This window comes from Podarcis gaigeae (assembly GCF_964106915.1).
Source record: "Podarcis gaigeae genome assembly, chromosome: 10".
In the NCBI taxonomy this organism is placed as follows: domain Eukaryota; kingdom Metazoa; phylum Chordata; class Lepidosauria; order Squamata; family Lacertidae; genus Podarcis; species Podarcis gaigeae.
The window spans coordinates 48,889,138-48,910,663 of NC_139686.1; the positions used below are offsets into that span (position 1 = coordinate 48,889,138).

The following is a 21,526-nucleotide window of genomic DNA, read 5'->3' on the forward strand; positions in this document are numbered from 1 at the left end:
TACTTTCTCCTTCCTTCCCCAGCACAGAACTGCTACGTGGTGCAGAAATTTTATGCATGGAATGTGGTTGCATGAATGACAGGAGGCACAATTTTGTTGGTTGGTGTCCTAACTGTTATGGGGAGTAGCACACTCCCCATGTCTAACCCACAATACTTTCTAAACCCTTTGATGGCTTGTGTTGGTAGTCTGCTTTCCCATAGGCATACTCAAGGTAGCCAACAACACTTGGCATTGCTGTCAGCAATTATACCAAATAAGTATATTAAAAATAGAAATGTTAGGATGAAAAAGCCTTAATAGTGCAATAAATAATGGAGGACTGGGTGTTACTGGGAGCTGATAAAGTCCTGGGGCCACAGCATGGATGTCAAGTAGACGGTGAACCTTGGCCTCTCCTACTTAGCAGTCACAGATATCTGCTATGTCAGTAGGAAATATTTGGTTACCTGCTTGGAAGCTGAGTGTTCCAGGCAGATGCTGGATTGCTCAAGCAAAGTTTTTGTAACAGAGAAGGGGGAAACCTAGCAATTATCCACAAGGCTATCGTCTTTGCTGATGGAATTCATTATCATTTGTCTTCCTCAGCACCCTCTTTAGATCTGTTCTTCCTTAATATTATTATTTAAGTGACAGTTGAGTCAATCTCCCTGTGACAAGTTATGTGCTAGATTGGGACTAATGGTTGTGTAACATTAGGAAAGCTTGGGAAAGGGCTGCCTGAAAATACCCCATAATTATTTTTTTTCTTGACATGCCACAGAAATTCCTTGCCCTAAATGGTGTTTAAATGTGAATGTCAATAGAAACTGGTGTTCTAATTAAAGAACAATGTATAAAGATAATCTCACTGCATGCTAAGTATAGATAGCAACAAAAAACCACCCCACAAAAACCCATTTATAAACCAAAGTTTTCCCCTTTGCAAACAGCTTTTAAAACAGGTGTTATTGTTTTTATATATTTAAAAAAATGATGTAATTGTTATGGCAACGCATTTGAGACTAAAAATATTGGCTAGTGAGCAATTCCTTAAGTGTTTTATTATATTCTGAGTACCCTGAATATTATGCTATATAATATTCTAAGAACAATATACAGTATATTCAACCTAACTCCAACAGAGTACACAAGGCTAATTGACAAATACTATTTGAATATTTAGGGATGACCTGTTGCATAGCTATAGGGCACATGCTTAGCTCTGTTGGTTTAATTTTAAAGGTAATGCTGGAAAAGGCTTCAATCTGGAACCCTATCGAGTCTCTGAACACAAAGCTAGATGGGCCATTGGCCTATTTCAGTATAGGTTTGTAAACCACAAACCAGCTAAGCAGGTGAGGTTTGACGTAAGCAAATATATTTTCATTTATAGCTTTAATGGAATGCTAATCTAATTAAGTGGATGTATATCACTTCAACAAGTTTATAGAAACTGTATCTTATTACTAGAAAAACCTGTGTGTCTATAAGGTGTTTGGATATCAAACTCTTTTTGCTTACCTACTATCTACAAAATTCCCCAGGGAAGAGCCTTCAGCAAATATCTGTTGGGAGATTTTGGAAGTGAAATTTCTGGAAGCAAGCCTGCAGCTAGGAGCTGTCACTCACAGTTTTCTCCTCAAAGCACTAGGGCAAGCCTTGTGCCACTGAAGAGAATTAGGGTTGATCCAGTGCAGTGCTTTAGAGCATCAAGCTGTCATGGTCACTTTTAAGAAAATTCAAGAAAATGAGTTATGCTAGACCTTTTCACCAGTAGGGTGGCTAATCCTGTTCAGCTGAATATCAGTGGAACTAGGCAGTAACAGATTGTTGTAATAATTATACTTGTTCTCCATGTTGCTTCTTACCTCCATATGGATCACACACCACCTGAGATTTCACATATCTATCATGCAGATAGGTGAGAGGTCAGAGGGTTATTCATATGCTGTGAATGTTGTACAGGTCAAGTGTTTGGATTTGATATAATCAAGACATGCATTCATCTAATATAGAGAGCTGCAGTGAGCAGAAGCTGTTTAAATACTCAACAATGGAAATAAGGAAATGGAAATAAGGAAATGGAAATGCAGTACAGTATTTAATACAGTATTTAACTATCAGGTTGGTTTTGAAGGGCATGGTAGTGCAATCTGGGCATTTCGGCATATATTCACTTTACAAACTATTCCTAATAAGGTTGCAGTGATTTGATAATTAATTTGGCTAGAATCATTAGTCAGAAACACTTTGATTCCCTAAAACGTTCCTCACTGATTAGTGCCATGGTTTTATGCGATCTGAACATAGATTTATCACTGAAAAATATAAACAATGGGTTGGATCCAGACTTGTTATGCAATCCCAAATATGTATACTCAGAAATAAGCTTCACTGAGTTCAGCAGGACCTACTCTTGGGAAACTGTGTATGGTGTGCTTAAAGTAGATCAACATGCTATGCTCAGTTAAGATAGATCCACAGTTGAAAATAGTGTATCTGGTGGCCCTCAAAAAACATAGCTGGTCATTTGGATCTTTCAGATCAATTAATTTTAGGTGAGGCATTTCAAGGACAGTAAACCAGTTTGCTCTTGACTAAAACAACATTGCAAATGGGCTATCTCTCACTCAGTGGCTACATTTAAGAAAAGCCCACTGTCCTATTATTTCTGTGATATTTCTGGAACAGACGTTAAGATGAATGAAGATAAAACAGCCCAATAGGGAGTTATCAGTGACAGAATAAACACATTCTCATACCTAGGAGAGATGCCGACAGGCATAAATGAAATCTTCACTGGACATTGCACTTACATACTTCAGTTCAAGATGACCTGCCTTTCACCCTTATTTCCAAGGTCAAAATACACATCAAAATCCTGTTGGCACGGGAAACTGATACATACAGGCTTGTGAAATTTGCAATATATATATATATATGAAGACAAGAGTGCCTGGCGTGCTCTGGTCCATGGGGTCACAAAGAGTCGGACACGACTAAACAACTAAACAACAGCAACACACACACACACACTTTAAAAGGATATAGCTACTACAAGTCAGGAATGCTGAATAGAGCATTCCACATCTTGCTTTGGTGGAAAGCAAAGTGAATTGGAAATGGAACTTAGTGTAATCCATCACTTGGCATAGATGCATAGCTGTCAACGTTTCCCTTTTTAAAAGGGAAATTCCCTTATTCCGAATAGGATTCCTCACAAGAAAAGGGAAAAGTTGACAGCTATGCAAAGATGGTTCTAGTAATGGCACACTGAACAGGAGAGGGGTGTTGCTTATACTGTACTAGATTTCCCCATACACAAATTATCTGAACAGACCTTCTAAGCATATGGATGCATGTGAACACATAGACAGTCCCTCAAAAGAAATATGCAACCACAGACAATCACATGTCACCATAGACAATCACATATTATGTTGGCATACATGTAGTAGAAAATACAAGAATATTATACTTGCCTGCTCCTTTCCATCTATGCTGGTAGTCTTCTCTGTTACTTACCTTGGATGTATAAGATTTTTTATTTTAACAAAACCCCAAAATGCTTTAAACTTCAACAACAACATTACCACTATTTCATTTCTTTTTCAAGAAAAGACTGAAATTCTCAAAGATCTTGGGATTTGGCTTTATTATTAAAGGTAAAGGTAAAGGTACCCCTGCCCGTACGGGCCAGTCTTGACAGACTCTGGGGTTGTGCACCAATCTCACTTAAGAGGCCAGGGGCCAGCGCTGTCCGGAGACACTTCCGGGTCACGTGGCCAGCGTGACAAAGCTGCATCTGGCGAGCCAGAGCTGCACACGGAAACGCCGTTTACCTTCCCGCTGGTAAGCGGTCCCTATTTATCTACTTGCACCCGGAGGTGCTTTCAAACTGCTAGGTTGGCAGGCGCTGGGACCGAGCAGCGGGAGCGCACCCCGCCGCAGGGATTCGAACCGCCGACCTTTCAATCGGCAAGTCCTAGGCGCTGAGGCTTTATTATTAGTATGTATTAAATTTGTATACTGCCCTTCACCTGAAGATTGCAGGGCAGTTCACAAATGAAAAATACAAAATGAGAACACATAATACACAATAAAATGAAAACCAGAAGCAGGCTAATATCCCCTCTCCCACAAACACATTTTAAAAAGCCATAAAATCAGCCGAGCGCCTGCTTGAAGGAAACCATTTTCACCTGGCGCCACGCCTAAAGATATGTAAAGAAGGTCCAAAGTGAGCCTCCCTGGGGAAAGCATTCCCCAAACAGGGAGCCACCACAGACAAGGCCCTTTCTTGTCTTGCTACCCTCTGGACTTCTCGTGGAGGAGTCGCATGAAGACAGATAGGAAGTCCAGCTCTAAAGCATCCCATTCATGCTCTGACCTTGAACCCAGTTATCCCACAACCGGTCACTTTTCTATCTAATTTACATTGCCTATGTTTCTAAGTGGCCATTACATGATGTCTAAGTTTACATGATCTCGCATGCTCTGCCAGTGTCTTAAATATGAAATATACTCAGAGTATTTAATGTTAAAACTTGTGTACCTAAATTAAACCAAAGTTTTGTACTGTTTTCAATTCTGCAGCGATATGTGTGTTTGAAGGCAAAACATACTTTGAAGGTGAAAGAGAAACCATACGTTCAAACTCAGGGGATTGCATTCTGTTTGAATGCAAGGTAAGATCACTGTTAGCTTATTCTCTTCCTTGTAATGTGCCCTTACCCATAGTTAAACCGGAAAAAAAATATGGTAGCAGTGGCTTTCTAGGTTTGATGTGTTTTGCCAGTTTTTATACCAATCTTAACTGAATATATATATATTTAAAAATGGGGTTCTATGTAAGTTTAAGTCCCTTAGTAGTATGCTTGTTTTGCAAGACAAATGTTTTGGAAAAGTGGGGTGTTATTGAACAAGAGAATGCATAAGGTTGCTGGTAATGTCGCTGCACAATATATTGTACAACAGTTGCACAAACAGTTTTTGCCATTGCAGCTGTTGCATAGGATTTTTTTGTTGAACATTATTATTAAAACTCATCTGACACAGCAGGATAGCCCATACCAAGGGTCGGCAAAGTTTTTGTGGCTTGGGCCGGTTCATGGTCCTGGAGACGCTGCGGTGGGCTGGAGTGTGTGCTTGCAAATGCTATTTCCAGCGCTCCATCCTGCACAGAGGTGTGTGCAGCTTCCCATTGGCTGCAGGAAGCTCCTGCAGCCAATGGGAAGCTGGCCAGAGTTGCAGGAGGCAGTCCCTGCTCTGCTCTGCGCCGGTTTAGCGCATCGCACGGGAGCTGACTGAGCAGGCAGTGGGGGTCCATGGGCCAGATAAACGACTCCCATGGGCTGCTTGTGGTCCATGGGCCTTAGGTTGCCAACCCCTGGCCCATACACTAGCAGACAGAGGATGTTGGATACGGTCCTGTTTTGTTTTGATTTCTGTTATCTGAGGATAAAATTGAGAGCAAGTTTCAAGCCTGCACCTTCCACTCTGCCATTTCCCTCATCACTGGTAGAAATGAACAGAATAACCAGGAAGTTCTCACATTTGGCACATGATCCTTATATATATAATTCACTTCTTTATAATTATAACTAACTAATAAGCTCTGCACCACCCTAGCCACATTGTGTACAATATTTCACTAACTTTGTAATATTGTTTCATTATAATTATTGAAAGGTTGAGTAATGTGGGATTTTGTTAGTGCCTTTGCTTTTACTTTAAAGCTGAATTTTATACAAAGTTTCTTCCTCCACACAATACTTTCCTGACATATGGCTATTGACTTTTGTAGAGAGAGAGAAAAAGAAGAATATTGATAAAACTGAGATCAGCTTATTTAAGCTTCTGGATTGTTGTGAGAAACTCTGAAAGAAAAATGAGTTTTGAGTTTCTTCTATCTGTAGCAACCTGCTAGTAATCCATATCAATGAAAGCATCTGTCCTTTAAAAAAAAAACTTTTTGAAAACATTTTAGGAAAATTACAGCAATTTGGGGTAGAAGGGAAACTATTCTTAGTATTTTAATTAAACATTTTGATTCATTGCTTCTCTATGGTTTTGCGCCTATGGATTTTGTTATGAAGTTGAATGATGACAAAAAAACCTGGCTGTTGAGTAACTTACACTTTCTAGCTGCATTTTTATTGCATGCTTTAAATCTGCATATGCACTTAATTTGGTTTGATCGTTCCCCCCCAATAGGACTACAAAATGCAACGTATAGTAAAGTCAGATTGTCCCGCCTTGAACTGTCCTGAATCTCAGCAAATCTCCCTATCTAACAGCTGCTGTAAAGTTTGTAAAGGTAAGGCAAATGAAAGAATTTACTCTTGCAACCACGCGGGGAAATGAACAGCTGAGATACAAAGATTGAGTGAACTGGGGCACATTTATATATTTATTCATTTAACCCAAAACCAATCTCCACGTGGAAACCAAGGTGTGGGATCTAATTAATAGAATGTGGGTGAGCCAACCTGTGAATGGTTCCTCTACTTTCTCTCTCAAGCATCACCCTCTCAAGTGAGTAAAAAGGCCTTCCTGATCCACAGCCCTGAAGGCAAGTCTTAGGACTACGCCACTTACCCTTAAAGATGCCTGAAGTTGCTCGCCAAACCTAAACTGTATCACAACTACTTGCACCTACCTTATAAAGGTAAAGGGACCCCTGACCATTAGGTCCAGTCATGGATGACTCTGGGGTTGCGGCGCTCATCTAGCCTTTATTGGCATGACTAAGCTCATCTAGCTTTATTGGCATGACTAAGCTGCTTCTGGTGAACCAGAGCAGGGCACGGAAACACTGTTTACCTTCCCGCTGGAGTGGTACCTATTTATCTACTTGCACTTCATGCTTTCGAACTGCTAGGTTGGCAGGAGCAGGGACCGAGCAACAGGAGCTCACCCCGTCGTGGGGATTCGAACCACTGACCTTCTGATCGGCAAGCCCTAGGCTCTGTGGTTTAACCCACAGCGCCACCCGCATCCCTACCTTATAATGTGGTCAAGTAACCTCTTTAAAGACTATCCCTCCTTTAAGTTCCAGGCTACCACATCAGTACAGAGCAGGCAAAACAAGCAGTCCAGCAAGGCCAATCCACTCACTAGCAAAAAATCCACCCTCAGCGCCCCCAAAACAACTAGCCAATGCCTGCACTGTCTATAGGGTGGGAGGATAGGTAGCCAACAGAATGAAGAGGATGCCAGAAGAATGAGGTGGGCTTAAATAGCCCTCCCACCCACTCCTAGTATCAGAGTTGCATGCCTCTGCACATGGAAGTCACTTCTCAGGCCTCTACAGTTCCTGGGCAGCTGCAGCAGCTGCTTGCCGCCACAACTGCTTTGAGCATGGTGACCGTGGGAATGCTGAAAAATGAAAAACTTCTCATGCATCTGATAAAACGAGCAAACGTTTATGCCACAATAGATCTATGAATCTTCAAAGTGCCATGATACCCGCCCTGTTTTGTTGCTGCGTCAATATACTAACATAGGTACCCTTTTGAAAAAATCCCTTTGAAAAGTATAAGCCGGTGACGGTCTGAGGATGGAAGGGAATCTGTCAGCAGAACGGGGAAGAAAGCAATTTGTGGCCTCCCCCCCCCCACTCCTGCAGCACTCTCCAACCCCCTGTGTGTGGGGGTCCCCCAATCCACTGGAGCAGATTTAGAGGGGGGGCTCCAGGAGGGGGTGGGATTGCTGAAAATGGCATCCTTCCATGTTCCAGCTGCTAGAAGCAGGACTGTTGCAGTTACCGAAATAGTAGGGAACATATGGATCGCTTCCATGCTGTTCCTGCTGGGCTGTGATCGTGGCTGATTGTGTGTACTTCATAATAGCTGTAGTTGCTTTATCAGTTAACATGGTTTGGTTTGCTGATAGAACACTGAATTCCCACTTTAATGTTGTTCACTACAGAGAGTTAAAGGAATACGGAGGATTATAGTCTCACATTTATCACATGGCACTTTGAACAGATGGTGTGTGCCCTGATTTGCAATGCAGGGTAAAAGATAAAGGTATTCTCTGGGGTTTTCTTGTCTGCTGTTCTCATCCAGGGCGATATTGGTTCCTTCAAAGCTGTGAACAGTTGCATCTCTCTCCCCCCCCCTCTCTCTCACACACACACTTCTGGTTTTTCTAATAGCAAATATGAAACAAGTTCCCAGTCTCCTGGGTTTCACCATATACCTGTGTTTCGAAAAAGAAAGCCACATTCGGTTCCTGGGTTATCCAGGCACCAAGTATGTAATTAGTGAAATCAGACATAAAAATTAAATGAAAGAATGTGACAGAAACTGGATAAGATCTTGGCTATCCTATCTATTGAAATAAACTCAAAAGGACATTTTCATGGATGGATTTAAATTATTTAAATGGCTCCGAGGGATATGTTCATTATGATATTTCTTGATTATTCATGGAGACCACACAGGCTTGAGAAGTGTAATTGGCAGGTTTCATGCTTGTTATCAGAACATTCCCATGTCTGTCTGTGTGTGGGGCAGCTTGAATTTGCCTGTCAGGAGCTGCCTACAGATCTTATCTCTGAAAGCCTAAATTAGTATATAATTAATCTCCTGTACTTGCTCTCTCATAGTGCCGCATAGCCACAAGGAGCATATTGATCAATAATGAAAATGTAACCGCCATCTCCTGTGATGCTCAGGTTCTGACACAAACTGATAGAAGCCGGGAAAATTCTAGCCTAAGGCTAATACTTTGTCCTTAACCAGGGCTCCTTTGTAAGGGAAGACAGAGCAGGACAAAGGCTGCCATAGGACCAAATACTGCTATTCATAAGCAAATAGAAAAGCCATAAATGCTGAGGGTGACATACAGATTGGGAACAAAGAATGGCTCTTAGTAGACATTCTTGCTTCAGAATTAACTACTAATTAGCTGGCTACCCCTGCTGAGGAGCACAGGAGGTGGCTGGGCAGACAACATACAGCTTCCAAGTCATTTCTGGTAAGCAATGTTATTGTCCCACAATGGCAGCTGACAATTTCTGCTTGTGAATCACTTGCACTGACCATGGCTGTCACATCCTTCCAAGTGTTGAGGACCATTTTACTGAACATTTGAACACAATGAGAAATCCAGGAATGTAAGAGGCGGGAGGAAAGAGAATGCACCACTTAGAAGGATGTTACAGGTGACATCACATGCATACTACCCATAAGTTACACCCCCCCCATAAATGTTTTCTGCATTTGCCCATAGTGACTTGCCCATGAATGCCCTCGGAGATTTATGGCTGGATAAGGCTTAAAACTGGTGCCTTGCACTTCAAAACACTAAAACTATTACATTTCTCTTTAGCGTTGGCCATTGTCAAGAGGTGGTAACTGTTAATTAAAGACAGATAGTTGAATTCACCTATGCTATTTAACTAGATTATATACCCGACACGGATGGTGCTGTAGTCTAAACCACTGAGCCTCTTGGGCTTGCAGATCAGAAGGTCAGCGGTTTGAATCCACATAATGGAGTGAGCTCCCATTGCTCTGTCCCAACTCCTGCCAACTTAACAGTTCGAAAGCAGGCCAGTGCAAGTAGATAAATAGGTACTGCTGCGACAGGAAGGTAAACAGAGTTTCCATGCACTCTGGTTTCTGTCATGATGTTCTGTCGCACCAGAAGTGGCTTAGCCATGCTGGCCACATGACCTGGAAAGTTGTCTGTGGACAAACACTGGCTCCCTTGGCCTGAAAGTGAGATGAGCGCCACAACCCCATAGTTGCCTTTGACTGGACCTGACTGTCCGGGGTCCTTTACCTTTTTTACCTTTTAGATTATAATGATGATAGCATTGATCTGGGTCAATTGAACATAAATTTTCCTCTTGAGCTTTAGAAGCCTTGGTTTAGTTCTCACGGTGGCAACCACCAGTTCAAGTGTTTTGATAATCATAATCAAGTTAGCCTTTGCCAACCTGTGTAGTTTTGGACCATTATTATTATTTTTTAAATTTGTATACCGCCCTATACCTGCAGGTCTCAGTGCTCTGTTAGCTGGGGCTAATGGGAGTTGTGGTCTAGAAAACCTGGAGGGCACCATGTTGGCAAACACTGCTCCTAAGTACTTGAAAATGAGAGAGGTTGTAAACTATAATGGTTGTTGAGGAAGAAACTACTCACCGGTCCTGCTGATGAGGTGCTAGGCTCTAAGTATCAAAAGCAAAATTCATATAGCAGCTGGTGGGGCATTGTTGCTCACTTGGCTTCTCAGTGTCGAGTGTTGCTGTCAGGTACCAAGAGGGAAAGTGAGAGGAGCTGGAGGCAGTGGGGAGTTTGGTATGGTGTGGAATGGTTCAGCTGCTGCATCTTCACCACACCAAGCTCCCTGCTGCCTCTCTTCCACTCTCAGTACCCAGCAGCAGTGAATGCCATTAGAAAGCCAAGTGAGTAATACTGCCCTGTCCTGGCAGCCACTACTGAATATATGTTTGACAAGTTTTTTAAAAAATCTGCTCCACTTCCTAGTGGGGAGGAGTTGTGGTGGACCACGTGGCCACCCACTCCCCACCGGGGGTGGAGGACTTTGCCCCCCCCCCCCCGTTGCCTGGGGATCCCGGCCACGTCAGATCCCAGCCAGCCAATCTGCTGGTTGGGGGGGGGGCGTGGTTAGGACAGTTTAAACTGAGGAGCGAGCCAGAGGACTTCCTCTTTGGCTCGCTCCCTCAATCACCCTCCCTTCCTCCCTATTTCGCAGGTTAGGCACTGGCCTTGCTATGGACCTCGGTTGGTCGCCTTGGTTGTCCAAAGGGCCTGGTAGGATTTTTTTCCACTTGGCAAATTGGCACTGACCACTTGGTTTTCGCCTACCTCATAGCAATCGTCACAACTTTGTTAGGGTTGCGGTTAGGCATTGTTTGACCTTGTGTGGGGGAGGGGAGGTGTGGCCATCACCTGCCCCTCCATGCTTAAGGGTATTCCATTAAAGGAATCCAGGGGTGCTGATCTTGTCTGAAGCCCGGTTGGGGACTAGGGCCTTGACACGACCCTGATGGGAATACCAGGAGGAGCTTGAGTTGGTTCGCATCGACAGGGCTCCCCCTTGGTTTACCCTTACCGGACTTCCTGCACATGGGCAGGAGTCAGATATAGTTGGGTCCATTCAATGCCTAAGCCAATACCGCTCACATTCTGTAATTCAATAAAGTTGTGGCCAAAATTTGCCCAATAACATAAACCTAATATCTGTGTCCTTGTGTGAGTTATTTCCAATGAGGTGGTGGCTGCGGGGTCTCGACACGCAAATACAGAAATGGCCATGTGGCCCAAGAAAGACAACGAATGGATATACGTAAGCTTCAATCCTAGAAGGTTAAAATTAGTTGGAATTGTGCTGCTGAATTCAGAAGGAACTGAATAGCCTACTTCAGTTGTTTAGCGTTTCTAAGCATCATTTTTACTTACTTTTAGGCCATGACTTTTGCTCTGAAGGACACAAGTGCTTGGAGAATTCTTTCTGCAGGAACCTTGAAGACAGGGCTGTCTGTAGCTGCCGGGATGGTTTCCGAGCTCTCCGAGAGGACAATGCATACTGTGAAGGTAATTCTTTGTAAATAAATCTGTTTCAGGTATAATAATTAGTGTGGATTACTGCAAAAAGTATGTATTAATTCACAAGTTGTCAAAGTGATGGGCTCATTAAATTCAGGGGATTTAATTTAAAGCATATTAATCAGCTGAAGTAATTATCTCTCCAATTAAGGTTCTCCCTTTCCTAAAAAAATAATAATCTGATCTGTGTCAAAGTAATATGTTAATACAACTGAATTCTTGATTTGGAAATTAATATATTACTACAGTATGTACTTTTTCCCATTCACATCTCACTCAGATAAGCTAAAATTCAAATATCGTGTCATTTTAATACACCTCCTGAGTTGTTACACCTCTTAATTAATCCACAGGTATATTTATGTTACCTTAAAAGTTGTATAAAGTAAGCAGCAGGAGATAGATTAAAATATCTTGTGGTAAGCATCATTTTAATAACAAACATCCCATCTAAAAGATGTAGCATTGTTTCCATAAAGGGGAGGGGAGATGGCGGTTGCCACTGGCCAACTATAGGCTGATATGCTGTAAAGCACATTTTTGCTTTTACGGTTTTTTCAAAGTTTCAGGCCAGTTTGTGATCAAGGCCAGATGACGCACATTCTAAGGCATTCCAGTTATTGCCTGATGCCTTCTGATGGAATGAGTTCAGCTGTGAGTCAGCAAATACTGAATATGGTGGTTGTGTAGGTGCTTGTACGAACCACCTCTCACATACTTGGCTATCATATGGAGAAACATTATTGCTATGTTTGGCCACCTGAATACTCTGAAATAGAAAAATGCCAAGGCATTGCAGTTATATCCATTATCTTCCTTTCCCACCACCATTTCCTCCTGGCAGGGCATGCTGAAGTAGAACAGCATGTAACTAAATATTTCCTTCTCCATTAATTACAAGTCTGTAAGCAATTACTTTGTCAGGTGAAGCTGGAAAATAATTGCATTTGAAAGCTTTATTTGCAAGATCTGTATTAAAATGTAGCTAAGCATGAACAAAATAATTGGTTTTACTTTACAGGACAAATAAAATAATTATTGGCTTTTATCGTTGCAATCCTGGAATAGGTTGGGGTTTTTTGTGGCAGTTGTAGAAAACCTTTGCCCCACCCCCATGTTGCTGAACACCCTTAATCCATGGTCACTGGCCATGTTTGTTGGCACTGATGGAAGCTGCTGTTCTGCAACATCTGGATCTGCAACATCTGGATACCCAGAGGCTGCAGTTGTAGTCACTGTCAAAATGCTTTCTGCACTGTAAAGCTGAAGTTCACTTCTGAGTATCTCTACATAGGGCTGCACTGTTTGTGGTCTATATTATGCAGTTATAATTGTTTGTGGCTGTTGAGATAGTTAATAATAATAGAAGGAATGTGCTTGATGCCAGCCATGAAGGCAAATGGTAAACCTATTTTTCCACTAATGAAGCATTTTCTAAAGATGCCGTGTTTGAGAGATGAGAGGTAAATCAAACATTCCAATGGAAACACTGGCAAGACTTGTATCACCTGTAGAGTTGATAATTTATTCATGGTTTTGAAATTCTTGTTGGCGTTTTTAAAAGGATTGCATCACGAAATCTCAAAAAAATCAGCACATGATCCTAAGGATATTTGCATAGGAGCATGTCTTATTTATTTATTTAAGTTGGAATTTCTCCCAGAAAATCTGGATGATTTGAAGTTGGTATAATAAGTTATATTTAGTACCATAACTTTCATTAGCTCTAGTTTCTGAACAGAATGGACAAATTGGGCAATTTTGGTTTCCCCCAGTTCCTTATATTTTCAGTGTATATTTTCACATTGCTTTCTGTTCAGTATTTTCTGTTCATTATTTTAATGTACATTTCTGCTAATACACATTTCAATATGCAATCTTACGTATTATATATATTACATATTATAAACATTTTTGCAAGCCATTTCTCCTAATAGTGTGCATTGTTCTATGTTATTTTCACTAAATATCCATTTTTGTGGAAACTTTCCCCTGACCTATGTACTTTTGTACAATTTCTTTGGCTGGGGTATTTCGTTTCAAAAATTGGAGAACTGTGAATGTCAGAGGATAGCTATGTTTCTGTTCAATTAAATATAAATTGAACCAAATTTCTACTGCATCCCTACTTCTGATTACCTTGTTGAGAGCTCCTTGTTATTAAATGCCCACTTCTGTTTTTCTTGCTGTTAGCTGTCATATCTTCTAAGGCAACATCTGTATTCACCTGCCTCCTTGGCTAATTAGGTGCTGTGAATAAATTTGCCCCTTCCATTTTTTAACAGCTACTTGTAATCTGGCACAATCTCTTGCTTTCTCATACTACAGATCATAAGAAGGTGAATCTAAATCCCATTATGTACAGTGCCATCAAGCAATTGTTAATTTGTACAAAGGGGGGAAAAACATTTTCAGAACTGTTGCTATAGTAGCTTGTTTTAGATATTCACAATGTTATGTCTTAATTAAAAATAAAATAGATAGAAACTCCACTGCATGGGAATTGAGCCATTAATTTCAGTAGGCATCAGGTGCACCAACTCTAGATGGCTGAGGTGTCACCTCGGAAGGCAATCTCTATGCTGTTAGAAACCCCATTTGTTCTATGTAGTACAGTATAACTTGACAAATTTGTCCTTTATAATGGGAGGCAGGGTGATTGTTTTACTGATGTCTTTTTAAAGGTTTATGGTGATTCTGAGTACATATTTCTGACAGAATAAACATCATTTTTCAGCTGACTGCTGTGCAGAGTTATCTTTTAAAATTTAATGAGGACATTCAACCGGTGGTAAATTTCTGCCCATATCTTCCAAAATTAGGTCAAGTTTTATTTACTAGCTGAAATAAATAGATGGCTGGATTTTATTTTATTTTAAAGGCTGGGTGGGGAATTGTACTACTTCACAAAATGCATTTCTAAGGAGCTCACACTCAATATTAGTTTGTGATTCCTGATTGATTTAAAGATTCTTGCATCTTGACACGGTTGGTGATGCCAGGGGTTCTAATAGATGCCTGCACAGTCTGAAAGCTGGTGCACAATTCACTACAGCAGAGTTCAGTTTCCAGAATCCCAGCCCTGTGTTCCTATGCTACACCTAGAGAGGAGAGCAGCCTCCTGGGGCATAGACACAGTTCAAAATAACCATGGCTGTCTCACTGAGCATGTATTTCTTCAAAGCTTGGCATTTTGGAAAGGTCAGCTGCTGAAGATATGAAGCAAGAAGTGGCAAGATATGTATCAGTTTACAGTGGTACCTCTGGTTATGTATTTAATTTGTTCCGGAGGTCCGTTCTTAACCTGAAACTGTTCTTAACCTGAAGCACCACTTTAGCTAATGGGGCCTCCTGCTGCTGCCACGCCGCCAGAGTGTGATTTCTGTTCTTATCCTGAAGCAAAGTTCTTAACCTGAAGCAATATTTCTGGGTTAGCAGAGTCTGTAACCTGAAGTGTATGTAACCTGAAGCGTATGTAACCCGAGGTACCACTGTACGCTTATATTGAGGTATCTTCAAGTGATCAGAGACAGTCCCAGAGAACAATAACCATTAGTGCCCTGTGTGTTGCAGCCACTAGAACAGAAAGGATGCTTGATATCATGTGAATGGATGAAATCACTCAGCAAGCAGGTTTTCTTTTGCTGCTTTGTACTTTCCTCGTTGAATGCTTTTATCTAGCCAGTATGTGTCCTTGAACTGTTATAATGTATCTTGCTTGCCAAGATGGAGTATGGAGGTGTGTGTGTGTGTGTGTGTGTTTGTAGCTATCAGGGACAAAGGACAGGAGCAGATCAGTAATAACTCACATGACATCACAACTCTTTATTCAAAGAAGCAAAGAGCTCAAGAGTTCAGGCCTAGTGGGCACAGCAACTCTTCCTGATATGTCTTGCCCCAATGAGGCAGTTGTGAGGACTGAAGGTCCCTGCCTTCCCACAGGGAAGGCCTAAGCCGCCTCATCTTCCTCTGGGTTCTCCCAAGGCAATCTGTGATTCTGTTGATGCATCTGTCTCTGCTCCACCCTCTTCATACCTCTTCTGGTCCTGGGAGACCATGTGACCCCTAGAAGGTTGCCCATCCCGGAATGTGCCACTTAGGCAGAATAAGGTTCCAACCCCTGGCATAAGAGCCTGAGACAGGAGACCCTTGTAAGAGTAGAACACAACAAAAGTCCACAGTGAGTATGTATGGGGGTGGGGGGGTGGACAACCACTATTGACACATGAAATTTAATGGATCTTGCCTTAATGAATACTCTTCATTATGAAGTATGAAGTAGTGTTAGAAGACCATCTTTGATGCTTTAGTTTTTATCTTCTAATTGAAACTATACAATAGTTTCAACATGTAAATATGTGCTTAATTTTCATTTCTGTTTCCTCCAGATTAATCAACTGGTGCTTTGCTTGATTAATCTGCCAATTAAACTTTTTAAAGTCTACCAATCTAATGTGTGTGCATAGATACCTATATGTAAATGACACTAAAACAGCAATAAATATAAATATAGTTTTATTAAATGTCATTGTTATCACTGTTAGTAGTAGCTGACGGCATTTTGATATGTTTCCCTCCCTTATATTCATAATTATAAAACAATTTTTTAAAGCTTTTGCGAAAGGTAAAGCTGGCTGCATCTATGAATCAATGCATCACAACTGGTGATTTGAGTTGTTGCAGCCTGATCCTATGAGTAATGTAAAAGGCAGAGGGAAATGCTCCAGTGTGCAAGCTGCTTTCTAGTCTGTGTAAACAAAAGGAAACCCCAGCAGTACTTGCTCAATTGGCCTCGTTGCTCTGTCCACAGATGCTGATGAATGTGCTGAAGGAAGGCATTACTGTCGGGAAAATACCATGTGTGTAAACACACCAGGATCATTCATGTGCATCTGCAAAACAGGTTACATCAGGATTGATGATTACTCATGTACAGGTAAGAAACAGCAGTTAGTCAGTGAAAAGTCTCCATATTTCCAATGTTTTGAAAACGCTGCTTTGCTTATGGATAACAGCACTTTTAATTCCTGAATGGGAAGCGGTGGAATGGAGCGGTGTCGAGAGCCAGTGTGGTGTAGTGGTTAAGAGCGGCAGTCACATAATCTGGGGAACCGGGTTCGTGTCTCCGCTCCTCCACATGCAGCTGCCGGGGCACCTTGGGCCAGTCACACTTCTGTGAAGTCTCTCAGCCCCACTCACCTCACAGAGTGTTTGTTGTGGGGGAGGAAGGGAAAGGAGAATGTTAGCCGCTTTGAGACTCCTTAAAGGGAGTGAAAGGCGGGATATCAAATCCAAACTCTTCTTCTTCTTCTTCTTCTTCTTCTTCTTCTTCTTCTTCTTCTTCTTCTTCTTCTTCTTCTTCATAGCCGTCATATCACAAATCCTGCCGTTTGGCCTGGCCACATCAGAAGGTGGGAACTCTTTTGTCTTCTTGTTTTGCTGCAACACCCCCAGGCTGGCACAGCTGAAAAGCCCAAATGGCTTTAGATCCAACAGATTCTAAGTCACCAGTGCCTGCTTTGCCCCAAGACACCCTGTTTTGAGGAGAACAACCGGTAGCCAGGGGTGTACCTTGGGGTTGGCTAGGTTGGGCCCTGCCCAGGGGGATGCAAAAATTGTGCCTCTTAGCTCTGGCTCAGAGTGGCTATGAGCCCATCTGCCTGTGTGTGCTTCTCAAGCTCTTTCCTCCACTGCTCTGGGTGGCTGGGGCAATACATGTAGGCTACTCTGACAAGGGAGCAAGGGACAGAGGATGCCAGTGCAGCTCCTTGTGAAGGGTGCAAGTAGGTTGGTGGTAGCTTCCTGCCTTGTTGGGTGCAGTAGAGTCCTCTACAGAGTGCAGCTTAGTGGAGGGTCAGTTCCAGTTTATCTTAACCCCATCTAGCGGGGGTTAGGACTGCACTGGAAAGGAAGCAAAAAAGTTAGTTCATTAAAAAAGTTTCCTAAGTGACAGCTACCGTGAATCTAGCCCCAAATCAACTTGGTGGCAGGGCGAATGTTTAATTAGGTTTTTAATTGGGAGGGGGGAGGCAGAAGGAAACACAGCATCTCATTCCTCTTCCCCTGTCCACACTGGAAGTAAGAGGGGTCAATCCTGCGGTGTGCTGCCTCCCCAGAGCATTCTCTGTGGAAACATGATGGCAATGCAGATTCCTGCAACCAGCATGATTGAGTTGTCCATTCTCCAACTGGTGAGCACATGATTCAATCCTGCTTAGGGTCTGTGAGAGAATACACAGAATCTGTCTTCCTCTCCTTTTTCTCACTGATGGCCCTCCTTCTGACAGCCCCAGGTTTCTCCAGGCAGCCTGATGTGGGGTGATCCAGGGCTGTTCCCACCTGACCCCGGTGAAGCCTGGATCCCACTCTCCCTGTTTAGTATGGGATATAACAAATCCTAGAATATGCGCATACTATAGCCTTATCTGGGTTATACCAGATTGTATATCATGCATGTGTGATGATGTCATCATTTCATACCAACATTCCGAGTCCTTTATAGGTCTGCCCTGAGGGGCACAGTGGTGTTCCATATAGATTGCAGTTGTGCAGATCATGAGATCAATTAGTAAATTATTTGCATACTTGCTTTTAATTGCATAGATATGTTTCTGTGATATCACAATTATATGTTGTGGAAAACTAATAACATATATAACTCATTTACTGGTTTCACAAACCATCAATAAATTGAACCCTATACTTGTTTCCTTTAAACTGCCTAGAAGCAATTATAAGCTGAATTGAATAAGTGACTTGAAATGAAAATAATACAACACTTGAAATGTTAGTTTGTTGGAACTCATTAGAAGTTCCTTAACTCAAACTGAAATATAAATTTGGTTACGAACTGCAAGTTATTTTCATATAAACTATAAATCTTGGTAACACAACAATAAAATTGTTATGGCTGTGAAGAGATTAAATTATAAGAGAAGTTTTTAAGCAGCTATTATGCTGCAATTTGCTTAATGACGACTGAGAGCATTTACAAATACAACCACGATCCGTGTTTACAATGATTACTGAAAAGGAAGAGCAGTTCCATTTGAGAGTACCGAATGCCTTTGACCTTATGTTTTGCAGAATGCATCAAAGTGGCATTTGCAAAAATGTTACATAAATATACTTCTTCCTCATCAACATATTAAAGTGAATGATGTCAAACCAGATGCACAGTTCTTCATAGTTGAGAACAGGAACAGTTGCAGAGGTGGCCTTTTAGCTTGGTCCCAAGCTTGTTGCTATGCTACAGAAAAGCTGCAAAAGTCAGCATGCTATACTTATGAAATCCTGAACATAGAATCTTTGTTAAATCTAGTAGCATTATTAATGGAAAGCAAAGAGGTTCCCCCCCATACTTCCATTTTTTTTATGAAACCCAAACCTTTTATTTATTTTTTTAAAAACCAATGTTTCCTAATTTCATTTTTTCTTCCGAAGCCCAAATGCAGCTGGGAGCAGCTGTTTATAGCATCCAATTATAACGGGACCTGTTTCTTTCTTTGTCTTGTTAACACACCTGCTCTCTTTGCCCCTATACCTATTAATCAAGCTGTTCTGGAACCCAGATGCCGTCTTGTTCACTGCCACAGCCAGCTTTAATGCAAGTTTAGGTCTCTAAGGGCTTCTGTCTGGTACTTGCCAAATGAAGGAACACCCTATAAATCTGCACACAATAGGGAAGGTGAGAGCTGTAGAAACCAGCTGTCCCCCAGTGAGACAAATAATAATAATTATAAGTGGGAGAGTAGAGCTTTGAGCAAAGCAGACAATTTTTTTAAAAAGCAGATTTTCCATGTGCACACTTGCATAAATTGTGGAGAACAGGAATGAAAAGGGCAAGAATAATACGCTTTGGCCAGTGCAATGATACACTTTTAATGTATCATAGGACTGAAACATTGTTTAGATTAGTAACTGTTGAATGGATTCTTTAAAAATGGTATTGTTGACCTGCAAGGGAGTAATAATTCTCACAATTTACATATGTGTGTGTGTTTGTGTGGAGAGAAAGCCTTTAGCACAAACTGCTGAACTTATGGTTGGTGTTTTTGAATGAGTACTTTTACTCAGCAGCCACCCGGATTCTTAGAATCAGTTTGTTTTGCATGGGAGCCCCTTGGTTGTGGGGCTGCATACAAAAGTATGATAAGTTCTTCAGTTCTTTGGTTAAGATATTGTTACACAGACTGCTTTCATTTGTTAGAAGTGGCATTTTTATTTTTATTTTTATTGTCCTTTAGAATAAAATTGCAAAGTGACCCTTCAAACTCATATTGAGTGTGTTTTCGCATACAGTTAATGTTAAACAATGCAGCGTTTAAACAATATGGCCTCATTATCTCTGACATCTCTTAATGTCTGTTTTAAATGCCAACAAAGATCACTAGTTGCCTGATAATTTATTCTGAGTTTCTGGCAAATGTGCTCATCTGACACTTCAAATGCTACTTCACATTCTACTGCTATAAAACCCCGTACTAATTTCATTATGGTTTCATGTTCATTTAAAAATGGTGTGTGTGTGTCATCTCAAGCATTGTAATCCAATGATCATGATGGTGACACATTCCTGTTAATCAGCAGCAGCCCATTTGGGTGTCCCTACTGTTTACAAGTAAGGCAGGATAGTGGCAAGACTGGGACTACATATCCACACTAGTGGAGCTGCTGAAGTTTGTACTTCCTAGCTGTCACAACAGATGGGCTTTTGGACATGTATGCAAGAAAAACAAGTCACTGTGATCTACTTAAGCTATAGGATGCTCCAAAGTTTCCCTCAGATACCGGTACCCTTTTGTGTAGAAATGTGTCATAACACATAAAACGTAAAATCTGACACTATCATCAGAAAATAGGAAGGTATTGTGGAGGTCCATCTGGACTGAGATAAGAGATAGCACAAAGTTGGAATAGATATTGCTCTGGGGCTGCTGTCTAAGGCTGTGAAGGCAGGAGAAACCCAGTGGAGCTGTAGGCAGAAAAAATCTGTGGCCATTTGTTTACTTACTATACTTTACATCCTGCCTTTCCTCTGGGGAGCTCAAGGTGGAGTACACGGTTTGAATACCCAGCCTTTTATTCTTACATCCCTGTATGCAAGCTGGAGGAAATCAGTAACTACATACCCCTCAACCATCCCACTTTGAGTGGGACATCCTGGAATGTCCTGGGTGGTTTTTTTGGTCCAGTGCTCTGGCACGAGTCAGCTGGTTTGCACCAGAGCAGGGACATGGGTGGCACTGTGGGTTAAACCACAGAGCCTAGAACTTGTCGATCAGAAGGTCGGCGGTTCAAATCCCTGCGACGGGGTGAGCTCCTGTTGCTTGGTCCCTCCTCCTGCCAACCTAGCAGTTTGAAAGCACATCAAAATGCAAGTAGATAAATAGGTACCGCTCTGGCAGGAAGGTAAACAGCATTTCCATGAGCTGCTCTGGTTTGCCAGAAGTGGCTTAGTCATGCTGGCCACATGACCTGGAAGCTGTACGCCAGCTCCCTCGGCCAATAAAGCGAGATGAGCATCACAACCCGAGTCGGTCACGACTTGACCTAATGGTCAGGTGTCCCTTTACCTTTACCTTTTACTGGACCAAAAGACACTTGTTTTTGGTCTTACGCTCTGGCACAAATCAGCTGGCTCCACGAGAGCTCAGGACCAAAAAATTATGTGTCTCAATTGATCAAACGGATGTTGGAAGGTATGTGACTGGCCAAAAGTCATCCAGCAAACTTCATGGCTGAGGGGGGAATTTGAGCCCTGGCCTCTCAAGTCCTAGTTAAAAACTGTAACCCCCACAACACACTGGCTCTCTGAGGATAAATTTGTTTAGAATATTTTTTTGTTCATGTGTGGATTCAGTATAAAGTACTTTGAACATATGTACATTCCAGATTTTGTTAGATTCCAACTCACATCAGCCTTAGCCAGCATGGCCAATAATCAGGAATGATGGGAG

General features: G+C 41.8%; 1 protein-coding gene across 2 annotated transcripts in view; it reads left to right on the forward strand.

The window, feature by feature from the left end:
- The window catches only part of NELL2 (neural EGFL like 2), a 111,973-nt gene that overhangs the window by 49,321 nt on the left and 41,126 nt on the right, over positions 1-21,526 (forward strand). For both annotated transcript variants that reach the window (XM_083699170.1, XM_083699171.1), the window contains exons 10-13: positions 4,579-4,670; positions 6,199-6,301; positions 11,427-11,555; positions 16,378-16,503. In XM_083699170.1, the coding sequence (XP_083555296.1) occupies positions 4,579-4,670; positions 6,199-6,301; positions 11,427-11,555; positions 16,378-16,503 (450 nt within the window). The remainder of the gene's footprint in view (positions 1-4,578; positions 4,671-6,198; positions 6,302-11,426; positions 11,556-16,377; positions 16,504-21,526) is intronic.